The sequence below is a fragment of the Astatotilapia calliptera genome, chromosome 3 (genome assembly GCF_900246225.1).
Source record: "Astatotilapia calliptera chromosome 3, fAstCal1.2, whole genome shotgun sequence".
Classification (NCBI taxonomy): domain Eukaryota; kingdom Metazoa; phylum Chordata; class Actinopteri; order Cichliformes; family Cichlidae; genus Astatotilapia; species Astatotilapia calliptera.
Genome location: NC_039304.1, coordinates 43,757,045 through 43,775,157, shown reverse-complemented (window position 1 = coordinate 43,775,157; position 18,113 = coordinate 43,757,045). Strand labels below are relative to the sequence as shown.

Sequence of the window (18,113 nt, the reverse complement as noted above, 5' to 3'; positions counted from 1 at the left end):
CACAGACTGCTGCATCCTTCCAGTCACATCATTTTGATGATTATATTTGCATGTTGTGATGATTTGGGTTAAAGACAAACAGAGTTGAACGGCTGCAGTCACAGCATGAAGACGATGCTGAAGCTGAGCTGTCAGTGAACATGTTTCACTGTGATTTGATTTGAAGAATAGAAAGTGTGTGTGGCTGCTGACAGCTGCAGTCTCTGCTAGTCTGCATAACACACACACAACTTTCCCCCTGAGGCAACGATGCAGCAACAACACAAAGAACAGCTGCAGACACACACACGATTGTGCGCTCCCTTTCAGTCTGAACTCTCAAACACACAAACAAACTCTATCAATGTCGTACTGTTAAAGAACTCCTCCTTCTTCAGTAACAATGATTTGAGGTCTCTACCAGTGTCTCTTGTTTTGACCTTTGACCTCTTTATTCCTTATAACCAAATAAACCCTTTTATCTGATATTTTCACCTTATTGATTGATTATATATATCTATTATATTTTCTCACCTTATTTTGACCTTTGACCTATGTCCTTGTTGGCCTTGATCTTCCTTCATCAAACGTGAAATTTCTTTCACCTTTGAACTTAAAGCTTAAATCAAACCTTTGTTAAAAAGCTTCTTACCAACTTGTAATTCCAACTCTCTGCATTAAACACGTATCTTATCATATAAACACTGGATCACTGAGAGAACTTTAGGCAGAACCAAATGAAGCAGCTGACCTCGTCAAACTCACAGCGACAGTAACTGACAGTGAATTATTTTAATCTTCTTCATTGTATTTGTTAGAAACATTTATTTTCCTTTAATTGGACTTTGGTTAAGTTCAATCCGATGTATTAACCGACCTTTGAGGTGAAGTGCAGCTGCGAAGAACGCTACGGCAGGCAATGAGGTGCGTTTAATGTCGCTCTGTTAATTTGAGCGTCCATAAATTGAATGTCTTATTTTTTCTTACTTTATTATTGCTCATTTATTGGAGAATTAGGCCATTTAATCAAGATAGATTTTATGTTATTGGTGGTAAAGATCTGGATGGATGTTTTACTTTATTCTGTGTTTCTATTTTCAGTTTAACTTTTCAAGACTTGGTGAATTGCCTTTTTCTACTTTTTGTTTAGTTTTGTTAAAATTAGCAGCAGTGAGAAGTGTTGTTGTCGGTCTTGAATATATTTGATGTAGCCCATACTGTTAAGGTAAGTGTCATGTTTTTAGTTGTTAGTCTGATGAAGAATCTTTTATTTTTCTCCAAAAGTTGATTGTGTTTATCTGGACATAGTGTTTTTCAGGTCCAGCTGAATGCAGGTTTCCCCAGTCTTATACGTTGTGACAGCCACTATGGTGCGGTGTCCCTTTAAAACACCCAAGTCGAGGGTTGATGGTGTCATCAGTTTGTGCCGCTGCTCTCTCTCTCTGGGATTATGAGGACACGTGCCTGCACGCTTCTGCTTAACGAGGGACGGATTTACGTTTTCTTCTTGTTTTGTTTGCAACGCTTGGGTTGTATGAACGCTGGGCGTTATGTTGTTGAGCCGCAGCCGTTCAGCCGGGCTTTTATATGGTTGTTGAAGAAGGCGTATTAAAGAACCACCGTGGATTACCGATACCAGCGTGGGTGTGTGTTCTTCCGACTAGCCTGCTAGGTGTTTTGCCGCCTCCTCTCAACCACGCAACACAACCCAACGTTCCAACGTGTCAGGAGCATCAGCACAGCTGAAATGCATTTTTTCTAAGCACCGCGTCTCTGTGGCTTTTAAACCCCAAAACACGCTACAACAAAAATGGGTCCACCCCAAGGATGGGGTCCCCCGGTGTAGTTTCCACTGTGAGAGACTGTGGGCTTCCTCAGAGTGAGGCTGAGAGCGGCAGGCCCAGCTGGAGTCTGACCTGTGGCCCTTCAGATAAAGCTGAAAAAGGCCAATATATGATATTAAATATAAAATATAATTAAAAAACAACATCAGAATGAACAACGAGCTGCTGTTAAGAACTCCCGACGTCCATCCAAGGCCCGATTGGTTTCTGTTTCCATGACAACAACAACCGTATGTGGAAAAGACCAAAAACTGAAGCGGTGAAAAAGTTTTGTTGCAGATTAACTATTAACTTTATGTTATTCATTGTCAGCTCGTGCCATCATTAAAGCATGTTAGAACACACATGTAGGATTTCACGAATCATCGCTCCTAAATTTAATCGTCTCCATAACAACTGTTTGTACGTGTTCGCTTTGAAAACATCACATTCTTTATGTTGGTTGGTTTAGACGAGTGATCTCCAGGATGAATGAGGGCAGAGGCCCGTTTCATGGAGACTGTTTAAGTGTAAACCTGGATTAAAAGCCACATTTGAACACCTTCATCAGAGGCTGTGACCATGTTGAAGGACTGATGCTGACGTGCTCTGACACTCATTAGCATAGAAAACAAAGTGGTGAAAGCACAGAGCCCTGAGGAGCTCCACTGGACGGTCTGTTCACAGAACATTTAATTATTTCACTTTTATTTACATGCAAAACAGCCTCAGAGAGAACAGCTGTTTCAGAGCTGCCAGCTTTATTGGAAAGATGAACTGAAATCCTAAAATAGTCCAATTCATGACAAACTGACACGGTGAAATGTTGCAGGATTCAAATGTGTCGATGGATGAACTCTTTCAGTATAAGATGCAATAATACAAAACACATGAAGGTGAGGAGGAATTCATTTAAAGTAAGTGTGATTTAAAGAGGACTGATTCTTTCCTGGTCAGGCTGAAGCTTTCACCGTCTGACCTCTGTAAACAAACCGAAACACGTTCAGTGTTTAGTTTTACCAATTAGGTTTCATGAATCACCATCTGAGAACGTCTCCGATGTGGGCGCCACTCACAGGGATCACTTCCTGTAGAAGGGTCACATGACCTGTTAAACCCAGAGAGCTTCGTGTGACCTCTGACCCTGATCACCAGCGTCAGGGTCAGTGAAGGTGAGATACCGTGTGACAGGAGGAGGAACTATAAAGTTTTATTTGTACGAACACGTAGAACAGATGAAGTCAGAACGAAGCAGGTGGAGCTCAGTCAGGGTGGAGGTGCAGACAGGTGAGCTGAAGGGGAGGAGCCAGTCTGGTCAGGAACTCTCTGTCTCCTCGAGTGAACCTCCTCACCTCTGAAACACACACACACACTCTGAAGGTTGCAGTCAGGGTGGTGAGGGTGATGTGTGAGGGTGGGGTTACCTTCTGGTCTCTGGTTGGTGTGTTTCCTGCAGGTGAGGCTGAGCGGCCGAATCATGACATCGCTGCTGCACAGACACAACAGGAAGTGGAGGAGGAAGTCGTCAGCGTCCCCGTCACACACCTGAGACAGACACAGAGGTTATGTCTCTGCAGACTCACGGCTCGGCCCTGTGGAAACGTCCTGCAGGACGCCTGTTTCTCTCTGTGGTGTCCCCCCCACAGCGTCCCCACCGTGCTTCACCGTGTGGACGCTGTTCTTTGGGTTGTAGCTGCATCTTCTTCTCGTTTCACCTCCTCTGACCACAGGACGTTTCAGTCTGCAGGGTCTTTTAACACAGCTCCACCTGTGGGTGGAGGGGCCCTGTGGGTTCTCCTGGTGTGACCCGAGTCCTAAATGCCTCTCGCTGTCCTGCCCCTCCCCTGTGGTCTCCACCCTCCATGTGGGAGGTGTGGCGTTCACAGTCAGCCCTGATTACCCTCAGAACTACACCACCTGCTGCTTCTTCAGGTCGAGTGGGTGGAGTCAGGGGCACGACCTGAGTCTCGCTGAAACACACGGCTGTAAGGCCCCTCCCTCCTGTTCACGTGAGCCCAGCGTGGGTCCGTCACACCTACAGACTTTTAAAGGTGGAAGTGGCCACGCCCCCAAACCAGTTCAGCAGTAAGGTGTGAGCAGACGGAGCTGTTACCAGGATGCAAACAGGATGTGTCCTTTCAAAGTTAAAGCCTCATCTTAAATTTTAAAGATAAAATAAAGTTTAAAGACGACGATGAGCACGTGACTCACCTGTGACAGGTAAACATATACACCTGACAGGTGCTACTGACCTGGCTCTGCCCACGAGGGAAGACTCTGATGTGACCTCTGACCCTGAGAGCTCTCTGAAGCCCCTCCCACTGAGCATCAGCCAATCCCAGCAGAGCAGGAACCAGAGCAGCTGAGAACCAGACGTGAGCCTCACCTGTCCCGTCATCGATCACCAGCCTGATGGAAGAGCAGAGCCACATGGTTTGATCATGTGACTGTCACCTGACTCATCCAGGTGATTAACACGTATCAGCAGGTGAGCTCAACAGGAAGCTGCTCTTACTTTGCTTTGGACTGAAACACTGACGAGGTCGAGTGACACTGAGAGCTGCTGCAGCCCTGAGAGAGAGAGAGCAACAGGTAAACACACACACCTGAAATCGTGAGCAGTTTCCTCCAAAACGACACTTTACTTACTGCACCAACACTAACACGCCACCAACACGCTAACAACACATGAAGCACTCTGAGTACTTTCACTGCACCCGAGAAACTGACACTAAACACATCCTGTACACACTGTGTGTATTTTATGCAGTACCTGTGTGTACACGCTGCCACACAGCGAGCAGCTCCACTGCAGTTGCAGGAACAGGAAACACACCACGTGACCTTTGACCTGTCCCACAGCGCCCCTCTGCTTGCTGCTCAGAGCCCACTCACCCAGGTGCATGATGGGAGCAGGAGGAGGAGGCTGGGCCGAGCTGATAGAACCCAAACAAACAAGTAAACAACAGCACGACAAACACGTGAACCAGACTTTACCTGTAAACTTACCTGGTGTCTCCCAGGGAGACCACAGTTATGGAGCTGACAGGTAAGTACATGCAGTACACACTTCCTGTCCTGAAACACACACACAGGTAAACCGCACAGGTACGTAACCATGGGCGTGACTTTGTATTGAACATTGGGGGGTCAAGATCTCTGTCTAAATAAATAAATCTGGGTACATTTCCAGATGATCAAACAACTATTTTGCTGGTAACACCTGAAACCAGTAAAGAAAACCAGCAGCCTATTGATGCAAGATGATCCAGAACTTTATTGGGAGACTCAACCATTATTCCACTCTCAGGTAAATTCTTAAATCCCAACCTTCCACCACAGTATACAATATATCAATAAGAATAAATAAATACATAAATACATTTTCACATTTACATATTAATAAATACTTCACACTTTAATGTTACACCAAACCCAATATTATAAAAACCCAGAAACCCAAGCACAAAAAGATTCACCACACTCTCTTTACCAATGGTCTCTCCCGGAACCTTTAAATGGTGTCTGGACCCCCGGGGAAACATTTGCCCAAACACCTTGAAGAGGACACAGGCAAGAAAGGTGAGTAATCATTAACTTACAAACACTTATTTGCAACACTTTTATCCCTAGATTTCACACACACACACATTTGCATTAGTTTTCCTTACTGGTCAGCCTTAATCACAATCTCAATCACCATTCTTCTCTCCTGACAGACAACCACCACATTCCTTGACGAGGAGCAGCTGTGCAGGATCTGAAATAAGCTGACATTGTTGGAAATGAGTCCAAATAAAGAGTCCAAACTTTTATAAGCCTGTCTATGTGTGTCTCACCTGGACAGCCTCCTCTGGAAACCAGACAACAGCAGAGTGTTACCTGGCAACAGGCCAGGTGGGTAGGGGGTGTGGCTTAAGTCCAGGTACACCTGCAGACTCCTCCCAGCTTGGTCACAAAGAGTGAGACGCACACCTGCACACACACATTCAGCTAACAGTCAGACCTGAGACTCATACCTGAAGCACTGATGCCTGCAGTTCCTCTAGTGTCCAGCAGAGGCAGCAGTGAGTCGCCCCCATAGACCCCCATGTTAAAACTTCACAGCAGAAAAAGCCTGATACACAAACCACCTGTGTGTTTGTACCTGAGTGTGTGTGTCCAGAGTGGGCGGTCCTGTTGTTCACACTGATCCTTTCAGACACCACACCCTGAAAACACACCAGCTCTGAGCTGAAACACACACACACACACACACACACACACACACACACACACACACACACACACACACACCAGTAAGAGTTTAAAGCAAGCTGCAGCTGCAGTTCCTCAGATGGCCACAGGGGGCGACTCAGTGAGGGACGAGCAGTTTACCTGCAATCTAAGACCTCTGAGACGGACAAGACTGTGGGTGGGACGGCCTGAAAACACAGACATTAAAAATATGACGTCATTCAGGGGTAAAACCGCAAAGGATTGTGGGAACGAGTGGCAAGCGGTACTAGCGCACGCAGGCTTTCACACGTAAACAGTCACACAGTAATAAAAAGAAACACAAAAATGGCAAGAAGCTGCTGTATTATTAACTGTGTTGTATTATTAAGTCTTCTGTTGGAGTTATTACGTAATTTATCACAACATGATTGTTGATGTAGGTTACAAATAAGTCTTATATTGATTTGAATTGAATTCGTTGCTATGCTGCTTTGTTCACTGTGGCTTTGCGGGCTAATGTTTGTTGTGTTTTGTAGGAAAACCAGAAACAAAATGCAGGAATGTGATCCAGACTGGCCCCTCTATCAGCCTGGGTCATACCGAGTTTAAAGCTGCTACCACAGCCAGATCTGATTGGTTAAGAGAGAGAGCGAGATCAAAACAGCCACGAAACGTCCGCATATATGTGCCCAAGGGTTGTACTGAAGCAAGCAAGTGATGAATAACTGTTTTCCAGTTTGTTGTTAGCAATGTTTTTTTTCTTTGCATTGTTGATTTGTTTTTCAGGAAGCAGCTAATAATGATGGATTTTTACAATGTTGCCTCTTTCTTGTAAGATTCTATAATAGAATGAAACAATGATGCCAGTTATAAATAAAGACAATAAATTGAATGAATTACGAAACACTCATTTTATTTATATTAGATCTGAAAATGTTGTGTAACACTACAACCTGAAACAACAAACAGATTGTGTTGGCCTGTACAGGAGATAAAATATTTAACAACAGCTAAATAAACGGTAAATGGCCTGTATTTGTATTCTTTACTTAGTCCCGAAGGACCCCAAAGTGCTGGAAATGCTAGCGCTTAATGCAGTGTTTTGATTTTGTTGCCACTTGTACCCACAATGCAATGCGTGAAAGTCACATGGTCTGTCAATCTCTAAAAAAAAAGTTTAAGGGTCCTGGAGGAAGACGGGGAGCAAACCGAGTGTTACCTGTTTGCAGGTGGGCAGCAGCAGTGGGCGTGTCAGAGTGTGGAATCTCCAACCACGTCTGACTTGTAGGGTCGACTCAGCGTGGAGATCCACCCCACTGCGCTCAGAAACTCCACAGCCAATCAGAACACTGGGATCCTGATTGACAGACACATGGGCCAATCAGCTGCAAGGATTCAGGTCAGATCAACTCCCCACAAACAGGAATGGTGGGAGTCATCTGCATAGCAGTAAAAGTGTAAGCTGTGTTTTGATGATGCTGCCTAAGGGAAGCATGTATAATGTAAACAGAACTGGTCCAAGCACTGAACCCTGTGGAACTCCATAATTAACCTCAGTGTGTGAACAACTACAGTTAAAGCTGAAAAACGTGTTCATGTGTACTAATATCAGAGAGCAGAGACCGATGAGGGAAACCTCTGACCACGCCCCTTAGTGACATCATCAAAGCTGGGTTGATACCTGAGTGTTAGCGGCGATGAGTCTGTAGAAACATCCAGGCTGGAGGACAGGAAACCACCGCGTACACACACCTGAGAACACCAGCACCACCTGCACACACACACACACACACACACACGTAACTGTGTATCCAGGTGAGCTCAGGTAAACACACACAGGTGCGTCTCTCACCTGTCTCTCCTGCTTTTGTTCACTTTCTTTCTCTTTCATTGGCTCATTCTTTGGGTCCCGCCTCCAGCTGACCACTGGACCAATCACAGCAGCTTTCACTGAGAAGCACAGTCTCAGCCCTGCCTCCTGATCCTCTGCCTCCGCCCCTGTATTCCTCCAGGACACACCCTCCTTCTGCTCCACCCTGATCACCATGGAGACACAGGGCCAGGGGTTGCCGGAGTCGGCTTCTTCTTCTTCTCTTCTCCTCCTCTTACTCCCAGCAGTCTCTTCTTCTTCTTCTACTGTCTGCTTCCTGGCAGTGACATCCCCTCCTGGCTCCTCCCCCTTGTGTCTCAGGTGTGTCTCCATGGCAACAGATGGACTCAGGATGTGCAGGTGGTCCAGAGAGAACTGCAGGTAAACCCTGTGAATTGAACCCAGCTTTATTTAACTCATAATGTTTACAACCAGGAAGGAAGCTCACACCCTGAACCAATCAGACGCCCTCTTACATCACAGAGAGTGGACCAATGAGCAGTCAGCATGCTGCAGGTTGTGTGTGTGTGTACCTGCAGTGTTTGTGTGTGATGAACCTGTCCTGGTCCAGGTGTTGGTAGGAGGGGAAATCTGATTGGAGGAATCTCTCTGTCACCATGGTGAACTGCACCACACCCACCAGACAACCTGCAGCACACACACACACACACATTAAAGAATAAAGCTGTGTGTCCCTGTGTGTGTGTCTGTGTGCGTGCATTGTACCGATCCAGGCGCTGTTAAAGACCGCCCTCTGCGCTCCCTCCTCCTCCTCGCTGCTCTCCGTCAGCACGCAGGCTGCAGCTCCCGCGGCGTCTCTGAGCTGCATCGAGTGTTTGAACTCAGACGTCTGTGACGGCAGCTCCAGCACGCCGACCAGCAGCAGGGGGCGCTGCCTGACACACAAACCGGCAAAAACCATTGGTACGTAATCACACGACTTCATGTGGGAGCTGCTGTCACCTTACCTGACAGCGTCTCCACCCCGAGGCTCGGAGGACAGAGTCCTGCAAGACCAGGACAGGAACCCGTTGATCTGGGCGGAGGTCAGGTTGGAGCCATCAGGGGGCAGCAGAGAGCTCAGAGGGGCCGAAGACCAGCAGCCAGTCTGCAGGGACTCCAGGAGCTCCGACACACCGAGGTACTGCCGGACCGCCGAGGACACGCTGTACTGCAGGGACACAGAGCACACTGAGCATGCTCCACACTCACCTGTAAGGAAGACAGGTGAGAGTGGGACCTACCTGCGTCACAGGACAGGTGTGAGGCTCGTCCAGCATCTCAGCGTAGATGTCTCTGCGTCCTCGTCCTCCAGCTCTGCTCAGAGTCTCCATCAGCCTCCAGGACAGCAAGCACACACACTGCTGCCTCCACACACCTTGGACCAGACTGAGGACCAAGACCAGAACCAGGACCAGGAAACAAGCCAGAGCCAGCGGAGGACAGGAGGACAAAGGTTAGGCTCTGCTGTCTCTGACTGTGGACAGGTGGTGGTGGGTGGAGCCTCACCTGTGTGCCAGCTGCGAGCTTAGGTGACAGGTCCACAGGTAATCGGACACATCTGTGTTTCTCTGCAGCAGTAACCGTGGTAACGCCCCATCTCCCGGGCAGCGGTTGTCGGGTGGCGAGCCTCCCGCCCTGCTGAAGGCCGTCACCCTCAGGCTGGAGCGCAGGCAGGTGCAAAGCATGCTGGGAGGGAAGTCCGGGCAGGGCCGGTACAGGAAGTGGGCGTGATGCAACTGCAGGAGGAGGAACCATCAAACTTTATTAGTCGTGGCTGCCACGAACACAAACGGGCATGATGATGTCACATCATGTGACTCACCTCCACTCTGTCTCCCGCCCTCAGCTTCCTCTTCGCCGCCGGCTGATAGGCCACGCACAGACCCACCTTCCCATCCAGCACGTAGAGCCCCGCCCCCTCACTCACAACCTCAGTCACCGTGCCCTATCACAGCAGAGGAGGCTTAGTAATCAGCACACAGGTACAAACCTGTGGTAGCCAATCAGAGCTCACAGCACTCTCACCTGGTAGCTGATGACTTTGGATTGCTTTATCCTCACAGCTGATTGGTCCAGCTCCACCTCCTCATGCTCCGCCTCCTCACAGTCGTCCTCAGCAGGCTGTGACAGCAGGGACTCAGAGTGTGTGTGTTCCTGTGTGTGTTCCTGTGTGTGCGTGTAGTCGGCGTGCAGCTCGGAGCGCTTCGTCACACACAGGATGTTGTTTCCTCTCCAGCCTCGTAGCGCACACACACGTAGAGCTGTCACACACACGCTCTGCCCGACACACACACGCTGGATCCAGCTGAGCCGGCTGCTGTCCTGCACACACACACACACACTGAGCTTCATCGTCCCTCCTCACCATCATCATCCTCAGAGAGCTGGTACCTGTACGAGCACGGGCAGCGAGCGCGACTCATCCGTCAGCGTGAAGCAAAAGAAGGTCGTTCCTGCCACGGCCAGCAGAGGGCAGACTGAGCCCACCTCTCCGAACACGCTCAGCCGCTGACCTTTGACCCTGGAGCACACACACACACATCTGTCACACACACTGCTCAGAAACTCCGCTGCAGTTCAGAGGTCATGTGACCCACCTGTGCCTCAGCAGCCTGCCGGCCTCTCCGACTCCCACCGCTCCGCTTAGCTCCACCCTTCCAGGAGCAGCAGCCAATCCTTGCTCAGCACCAGGACACAACAGGACAGGGGAGCCAATCAGCTCCAAGAAGCCTGCGGCCTCTTCCTGGCCTGATGCATTGTGGGGGATGTAGTTCCAGTGAGGGAGGAAAACGGGACGATCGAGCCACGGGGGCGAGAGAGACAGGCACTGGATGAGGGAGAGAGAGAGACGCGGGTGAGAGAGTGGCGGAGTGTGTCCTGGGTGGATGCTGGAAGCCTGTACTGATGATGACAGCTTCATCAGCTCTGATCTGCAGTGATGCCGTTTGTTTAATAGCTGCAGGAGATCAGATTAGATCAGATTAGATTAGATTAGATTAGATCAGATCAGATCAGATTAGATTAGATCAGATTAGATCAGATCAGATTAGATTAGATTAGATTAGATTAGATCAGATCTGATCTAATCTAATCTAATCTGATCTGATCTGATTAGATGAAACTTTATTGATCCCTCGGCTGCGTTCCTCCAGGAAATTCGGTTTCCAACAGCCCAGCACCGACAGAAGTTACAGAAGGTGAGCAGAAATATACACATATACAAATACAGAGTATAGAAAAGGGAAGAATAGAATAAATAGCAATAAGAACACAAGGGAATTGCACATTTCAAGTACTGTGAGTCATTAATCCGTGCGGTGATGCTAGGACCACACTGAGCCTGCTGCAGCTGTCTGACTGTAATCTGTCAGGTTACTGCAGGTGATGCTATCTGTATACTTTATGTGAGGAGGAGGCTCCACATCTTTATAAAGCTCTGCTGTCATCACGTCTGTGCCAGCACAGTTACTCACTTGCTGACAGACTCTGTCTTTACATCCTTACTTATCGATCAGCTAAGTGAATCCATATAAACACAGCTCACATTTAACAAGTCCTGATGTTTCTGAGTTACAGAAATGAAAGTCAGCTGTTGAGCTTGTTTGCTTGTTTCATGCTGATGTAAACATCAGCAGAGAAGCGTGTGATGACCAGACTCTATCAGCACTTGTGTCCCTGCACAGAGAATGAGCTGAATTAAAGAGGAATTCGATTTCATTCACGTTGCACATGAACACCTGCAGTTTGTTGTGACCTCGTTACCATCAGTTCTGACCAGATCCGGTTTAGTGACGCTGCTGTGAAGAAGCTCCTGAGAACTAACCAGCTGATGGACCATGGGTTAAGGTTAGGCTCCTCCCCCTCTGACTCACCTCACACATGACGCTGCCGCTGGCGTCCGTCAGCCTGTACTCTCCGTCAGGGCCTTCTCTCAGACAGCCAATCAGCAGCAGGTTGACCCTCGGCAGCGCCCTCTGACCCGGCACGGCGAGCTCCGCCTCCCTGGCCCAGGCTCTCTGCTGATTGGTGCTCCAGGACAGGTTGCTGACGCAGGCCAGGTGCTGCTGGGAGACGAGCTGGGAGACGGACAGCAGCCTGCGGACAGACGGGAGGACAGCGGTAAGGCCAGGTCACGTGACCTGCGACAGCGATGATGTCAGCGGGCGTTACCTGTAGCTGACAGGTAAGCTGTGGGCCACACACATCTGCTGCTGGATCGCCTGCACCGCACACATGCTCAGATCGAAGAGGCTGAGGTCACCGTGGTTACCTGGGAAAACAAAGTTTAAAGGGTAAACACAAACATAAACAACTGAAGCCCCGCCCACTGAGAACACCTGAAGTGGACACCAGAGCTGGTGTGTGAACAGGTGGGACCACCTGAGGAAGCAGCTGCTCTTCATCCTCAGACTCTTAGTCCTCCCTGTTCCTCACTGACAGTCGGTCACCTTCATGGCTCTGACCTTTGAACCACACTCACATCTACACACTGGACTGCTCTGATGACACCTGTGAGGGCAGGTGAGCCCTGCTTTCACTGTTTAAATAATGGTTTAAATAGTATTTGGTTTCATAAAGATGGACATCGTCATTAAGGATTTAAAGTACAGCTGATTTATCAGCCAGCTGTTTCAAACAAACAGGAACTCACCTGTCTGCGAGGGGGCGGAGCTACACACCACAGGACTCAGGTGTTCAGAGATGGAGGTGAAGATGTTCTTTAACCACAGGGACTCCTAAAGAAACAAAGCAGCAGGTCGGAGGTCACAATAATAAATGTAGAACAGGCTCACATCCTTATATTCTCTTTTCTGTGTGGATTTCTGCTATAGAATTAGCTCGAAACAGCGATCGGCTGCTGCTCTTAATTGCCAGGACAGGCCGGGTTTCGGCAACCCTCAAGGGTGCTTCGCAACCAGCGGGCCTTAACGCCGTTAAGATGCCGCCTAAGAGGAGCAACGTTAATGAGGAGGAACTGGAGGACATAAAGAAATCCCTAAACTTTATGTCTGAAGAAATAACAACAATTTCAAAACAACAAAATCTGATACTCAATTTAATGGATGATATTAAAGAACTAAGAAGGCAGAGCGAGGAAAAGGACAAGAAGATTGCTATGCTGGAAGGACGGGTGTCAGATCTGGAACAATATTCAAGAGTAAATGATGTGATAGTGACAGGACTGGAAACCAAGCATCAGACATACGCACGGGTAGCAGCATCAGAGAGAGGGGAGCCACCCGAGCAAGAGCTACGCTCTTTGGAAGAGCAGGTAATGGCCTTCTTTAAAAGCAAAGGTATCAAAATGGACAGTAAAAATATTGAGGGATGCCATCCTCTTCCTGCCATTATCATTCATTTTGTTAATAGAAAACAGAAAAAAGAACTGCTCAAGCAAGGAAGAAAGCTAAAAGGTACAAATGTTTATTTAAATGAACACCTAATCAAGAAAAATGCAGACATTGCAAGACAAGCAAGAATATTAAGAAAACAGAAGAAAATACAGTCAACTTGGACGTCAGACTGTAAAATATTCATTAAGTTAAATGGAACACCAGAGCAGGCTAAGGTTCTAGTCATCAAAGAGATGACGGAACTAGAAAAATATAACTGATAAATGCAAAGCAGTGCTAAATATGATGGGACCGTCCAAGTGCACAACCAACGCAGATGTCTGACAATTTTCAACTAACAACTCATATAGATATTGAAAATAAGACATTGATGTATGACAGCAACATAGATCCTGATTGTAATTTCTTTAAAAATAAGACAAATGAATGCAATTATTATACAAATGAGCAACTTAAAAAGGAATTCAAGGTAGAACAGGGTATAACAATGGTTCACTTTAATAGTCGAAGCTTATATGCAAACTTTCAATCCATCAAAGACTACATAACAGTTTGAACAGCCATTCAATGTGATAGCCATATCGGAGACCTGGATAACTCCTGGAAAAGAAGAAGACTTTAAAATAAATGGATATGAATTCCTTCATGTAGACAGGATCAACAAGAAAGGAGGTGGGGTGGCACTTTACATTGATAAAAACCTAAAGTACAAAAGAATGGGAAGAATGACAACTGTTATTGATGGAGTGATGGAATGTTTATCAGTGGAAATAAGTATAGAAAAAAGGAAAAACCTAATTGTCAGTTGTATATATAGAACACCAGGATCTAAGATTGAGATATTTAAGGATAATATGGAGGACTTATTTACAAATATAAATCAGAAAAGAATGTTTATTTGTGGGGACTTTAATATTGACTTATTGAATCCAAATCATAATAAGAGTACAGAAGAATTTATTGATTCCATGTACAGCATCGGTTTATTTCCACTGATAACAAGACCGACCAGAATAACATCTCATTGTGCAACTCTATTAGATAATATATTTACAAATATAATAGAAGGAAAGATAAAAAGTGGGCTGTTAATCAATGATATAAGTGACCATTTACCAGTCTTTGCATCTTATAAATGCCATTATAAAGTGAACAACGATGGACATAAGATTATTTACAAAAGAATAAGAACAGAGAAGACCTTAAATTGTCTTAGAAATGAACTTTTAAAGCAAGATTGGAATATTGTATATGAACAAACAGAAGTTAATAAAGCTTACGAAGGATTTTTAAGAACATTTAACACATTACTTGATAAAAATGCCCAGTAATTGAAATCAACAGGAAACACAACTATGCAGGAAGACCATGGATGACAAAAGGACTACAAAATGCCAGAAAAAAAAAGAATACCCTATATCGAGAATTCATAAAAAAGAGAACAATAGAAACTGAAATGAAGTATAAAACTTACAAAAATAAATTAACTAATATAATGAGATCCTGTAAAAGAGAGTATTACATTAAAAGGTTAGAACACAATAAAGATAACACAAGAGATATATGGAATGTATTAAACAGAATAATCAAAAATGAATCAAGGAATAATGATTACCCTGGGTACTTTATAGAAGGGACAAGAAGTATTAATAACATGGAGGAGATAGTAAATGGCTTTAATGAATTCTTCGTAAACATAGGGCCAAAACTGGCAGAAGAAATAAAGGTTGATGGAATAGAAAGGGACACTGGTGAAAATATTGAAAGGAATAGTAGCTCAATGTTTTTAAGAGCAGTGGAAGAGAAAGAGATTTATGACATAGTTAGAGGACTTAAGAACAAAACCAGTACAGACTGGAATGATATTGATATGGTAACGGTAAAGACAGTTATTGATGGTATCGTAAAACCATTAAAATATATATTCAACTTGTCGTTTCAAAAAGGAGTTTTTCCACAAAAAATGAAAGTTGCTAAAGTTATTCCCATTTACAAAACCGGTGAAAGACATCATTTTACAAACTATAGACCAGTGTCAATACTCTCCCAGTTCTCTAAGATACTGGAAAAACTCTTCATAAAAAGATTTGACAGTTTTGTGGAAAAATATGAATTAATGACAGATAGTCAGTATGGGTTCAGAAACAACAGATCAACAGCTTTGGCACTGATAGATTTAATGGAAAAGATAACGGAATGTATGGATAATAAGAGGTATGCGCTCGGAGTTTTCTTAGATCTAAAGAAGGCGTTTGATACTGTTAATCATGAAATTCTATTAAAAAAACTGGAAAAGTACGGGTTTAGGGGAGTGGTTTTGGAATGGTTAAAAAGCTATGTAGGGAATAGGCAACAATATGTACAAATAAATGAATATAAATCTAATTTGATGGATATAGCTTGTGGAGTACCTCAAGGTTCAGTACTGGGTCCAAAAATGTTTATTATGTACTTAAATGATATCTGCAGAGTATCGGAGATTTTAAAGTTTGTAATATTTGCAGATGACACAAACATACTGTGTTCAGGAGAGGAGTTGCCACAGGTTTTGGAGATGATCACACAGGAATTAACGATATTAAAGAAGTGGTTTGATATAAATAAATTATCATTGAATCTAGATAAAACCAAATTCATGTTGTTTGGAAACCAAAAGAAAAACATCGAAGTAGAAATATGTGTTGACAATGTATATTTAGAAAGAGTAAATGAAATAAAATTTCTTGGGGTGATCATTGACCACGAGCTCTGTTGGAAGCCACACATTACTTATGTTCGGGGGAAATTGGCACGGGGCATTGCCGTCCTGGGGAAAGCAAAGCATATGTTGGATCAGAAAGCACTGCACATTTTATACTGTGCTTTACTACTGCCATATATGAGCTACTGTGTAGAGGTCTGGGGAAACACATACAAAAGTAACACACAAACAATAACTATAATACAGAACAGGGCCATTAGATTAATAAATAATGTGGGGTACAGGGACCATACAAATGCACTCTTTGTCAAAATGCAAGCTATTAAATTCCAAGACTTGGTGAAGCTTAAAACAGCGCAAATAATGTATAAAGTCAGAAATAAATTGCTTCCCAAAGAAATCTGTAAATTGTTCATAGAAAGAGAAGGTGGGTATAACTTAAGAGGGAAATGGAATTTAAAAATACAAAGTGCTAGAACAACTTTAAGAACTATGTCAATTGCAGGAGTTAAATTATGGAACAGTCTAACAGAAGAAATAAAAGACAGTCAAAACATAAAACAGTTTAAAGTAAAATATAAAAACCTAATTTTAAATAAGTATAAGAATGAAGAAAACGGGGTTAACCCAGGACGGTAATGTAGCTGGTAATGGTGTTGTGGTTCTTTTTTTTTTGTTTTGTTTTGGTTTGTTGTTTTTCCATAACTTGTGTATCTGCAAATATACACATTCTGTATTTTTCATATGAAAGAAACTATACTGTGGTGGGGCTTGCTAATTTCTTGTTTTTGATTTATGTATGTTATGTTTTGTTTTACTTCATATGTTTCATATGTTGTTTGTTTAATTTAAGACAAAAAAAAATTAAATGAATGAGAGGTAAAACTTGAAGGGGTAGGGACAAATAAGTAAATACTTCAAACAAATACTGGAATGATATTTTGTAATGATTGTGAAGGCACATGTTTGAAATGTTTGAAATAAAAATGAACTGAACTGAACTCTGCCTACGTCATGACGCAGACAGTCTACGTAGGCAGGGCTGTGCGTGTACGTAGACTGTTATTTATCGCTCAGTTCGGGCAAACAGGGTCAGACTGGGACTCACCGCCTCGGTGCTGGGCTTGACCCGGTCCAGGAGCTCCTGCAGGGGGTCCATGTCTTCGCTCCGGGTGCCGGTTTCTCCCCCTGCTGACAAACTCCCGCTCACGGCTTTCAAACAGCTTCCGGTCCTCCTCCTGTTGATGTCCTCCCTCTGACCGTCGCCCCCGTGTTCCCGCCTCTTACCGTTCATAAAGCCGCCATGATGCCCTACCGTCCTACTTTGTTTACTTTTGTTCTGTATTTTAAACAAATCATCAAACTTATTAAACTGACTAGTCTCTGCTCACGCAGGATCTCTACCGCGCATGTGCGGAACAACTTTTCCCTACCCTGCATTTCACAATAAAAGCCCTTCACGTTCACATACACTCAGTGGTCTCCTACCTCCTTTCCTAAGCACTTTTCCTTGATAGAAACGTTGTGAGGTGGAGGAAATGTGTTTAGGAGATGTGATAAGAACTCAGGAAAGGAAACAGCTGTGTTTGAACTACAAGTCGATCACGTGACTCCAGCCCAGCGTGTTCTCAGCCTGATTAGTGCAGGTGAAGAACATGCTTTTATTATGAAGGGGTCAGACTTCCTGCTGAGGCTCAGGGTCATGTGACTGACAGCACCTTTTGCAGCTCACCTGACGCCACAAGGTGTTTCCTTTTCAGGAGGATGACACCGTGCGAACCTCGGGAATCTCAAACAAAAACACATTTCTGTCAAGTGGAAACTTTAAAATAAAATAAAATTATATATATATATATATATATATATATATATATATATATATAATTTTATTTTTTTATTTTTTGAGCTTGCAGAGCATAGATGCAGATCAAACTGAAGGTTTGTCGCTGTTTTTTGTTCACTTTTTATCCAGGCTGCAGGTGTCTCAGTGGAAAAATAGAGCGTGGCTGAGCGCACCTGTGCAGACCAGTGATACAGTTTAAGATCAGAGAATTGTAACCCCCTCTTTCATATGGCAGGTACAACAAGCCAAGTCTTCATCTAGGACCTTTGTTATTCCAAATTAACCAATTAAAGATATCGTTTAACTTCTGAAAGGATTCTTT

The 18,113-nt window shown here is 44.8% G+C and overlaps 1 protein-coding gene across 3 annotated transcripts; it reads right to left on the bottom strand.

The window, feature by feature from the left end:
* Nucleotides 1-2,477: 2,477 nt before the first annotated feature.
* Nucleotides 2,478-17,739, bottom strand: LOC113019576 (CST complex subunit CTC1-like). Of its 3 annotated transcripts, XR_003272053.1 has the most exons (25): nucleotides 17,057-17,739; nucleotides 12,545-12,629; nucleotides 12,064-12,163; nucleotides 11,766-11,988; nucleotides 10,491-10,720; nucleotides 10,285-10,414; nucleotides 9,919-10,215; nucleotides 9,716-9,838; nucleotides 9,400-9,629; nucleotides 9,135-9,279; nucleotides 8,859-9,061; nucleotides 8,617-8,786; nucleotides 8,424-8,538; nucleotides 7,702-8,278; nucleotides 7,240-7,377; nucleotides 6,180-6,226; nucleotides 5,950-6,035; nucleotides 5,642-5,777; nucleotides 4,812-4,880; nucleotides 4,576-4,738; nucleotides 4,318-4,373; nucleotides 4,055-4,211; nucleotides 3,227-3,347; nucleotides 2,879-3,156; nucleotides 2,478-2,783 (listed from the first exon to the last, which is right to left on the bottom strand). XR_003272053.1 is itself a non-coding variant. In XM_026163347.1 (24 exons), the coding sequence occupies exons 1-24, from the start codon at nucleotides 17,240-17,242 to the stop codon at nucleotides 3,065-3,067; spliced, it is 3,879 nt and encodes a 1,292-aa protein (XP_026019132.1). In that variant the 5' UTR covers nucleotides 17,243-17,739; the 3' UTR covers nucleotides 2,478-3,064. The 3 variants fall into 3 exon arrangements, 2 of the variants coding, with proteins under 2 accessions (XP_026019132.1, XP_026019133.1); XM_026163347.1 differs by having other exon boundaries at nucleotides 2,478-3,156; XM_026163348.1 differs by lacking the exon at nucleotides 17,057-17,739 and adding an exon at nucleotides 12,274-12,430 and having other exon boundaries at nucleotides 2,478-3,156; nucleotides 12,545-12,609.
* Nucleotides 17,740-18,113: the final 374 nt, after the last annotated feature.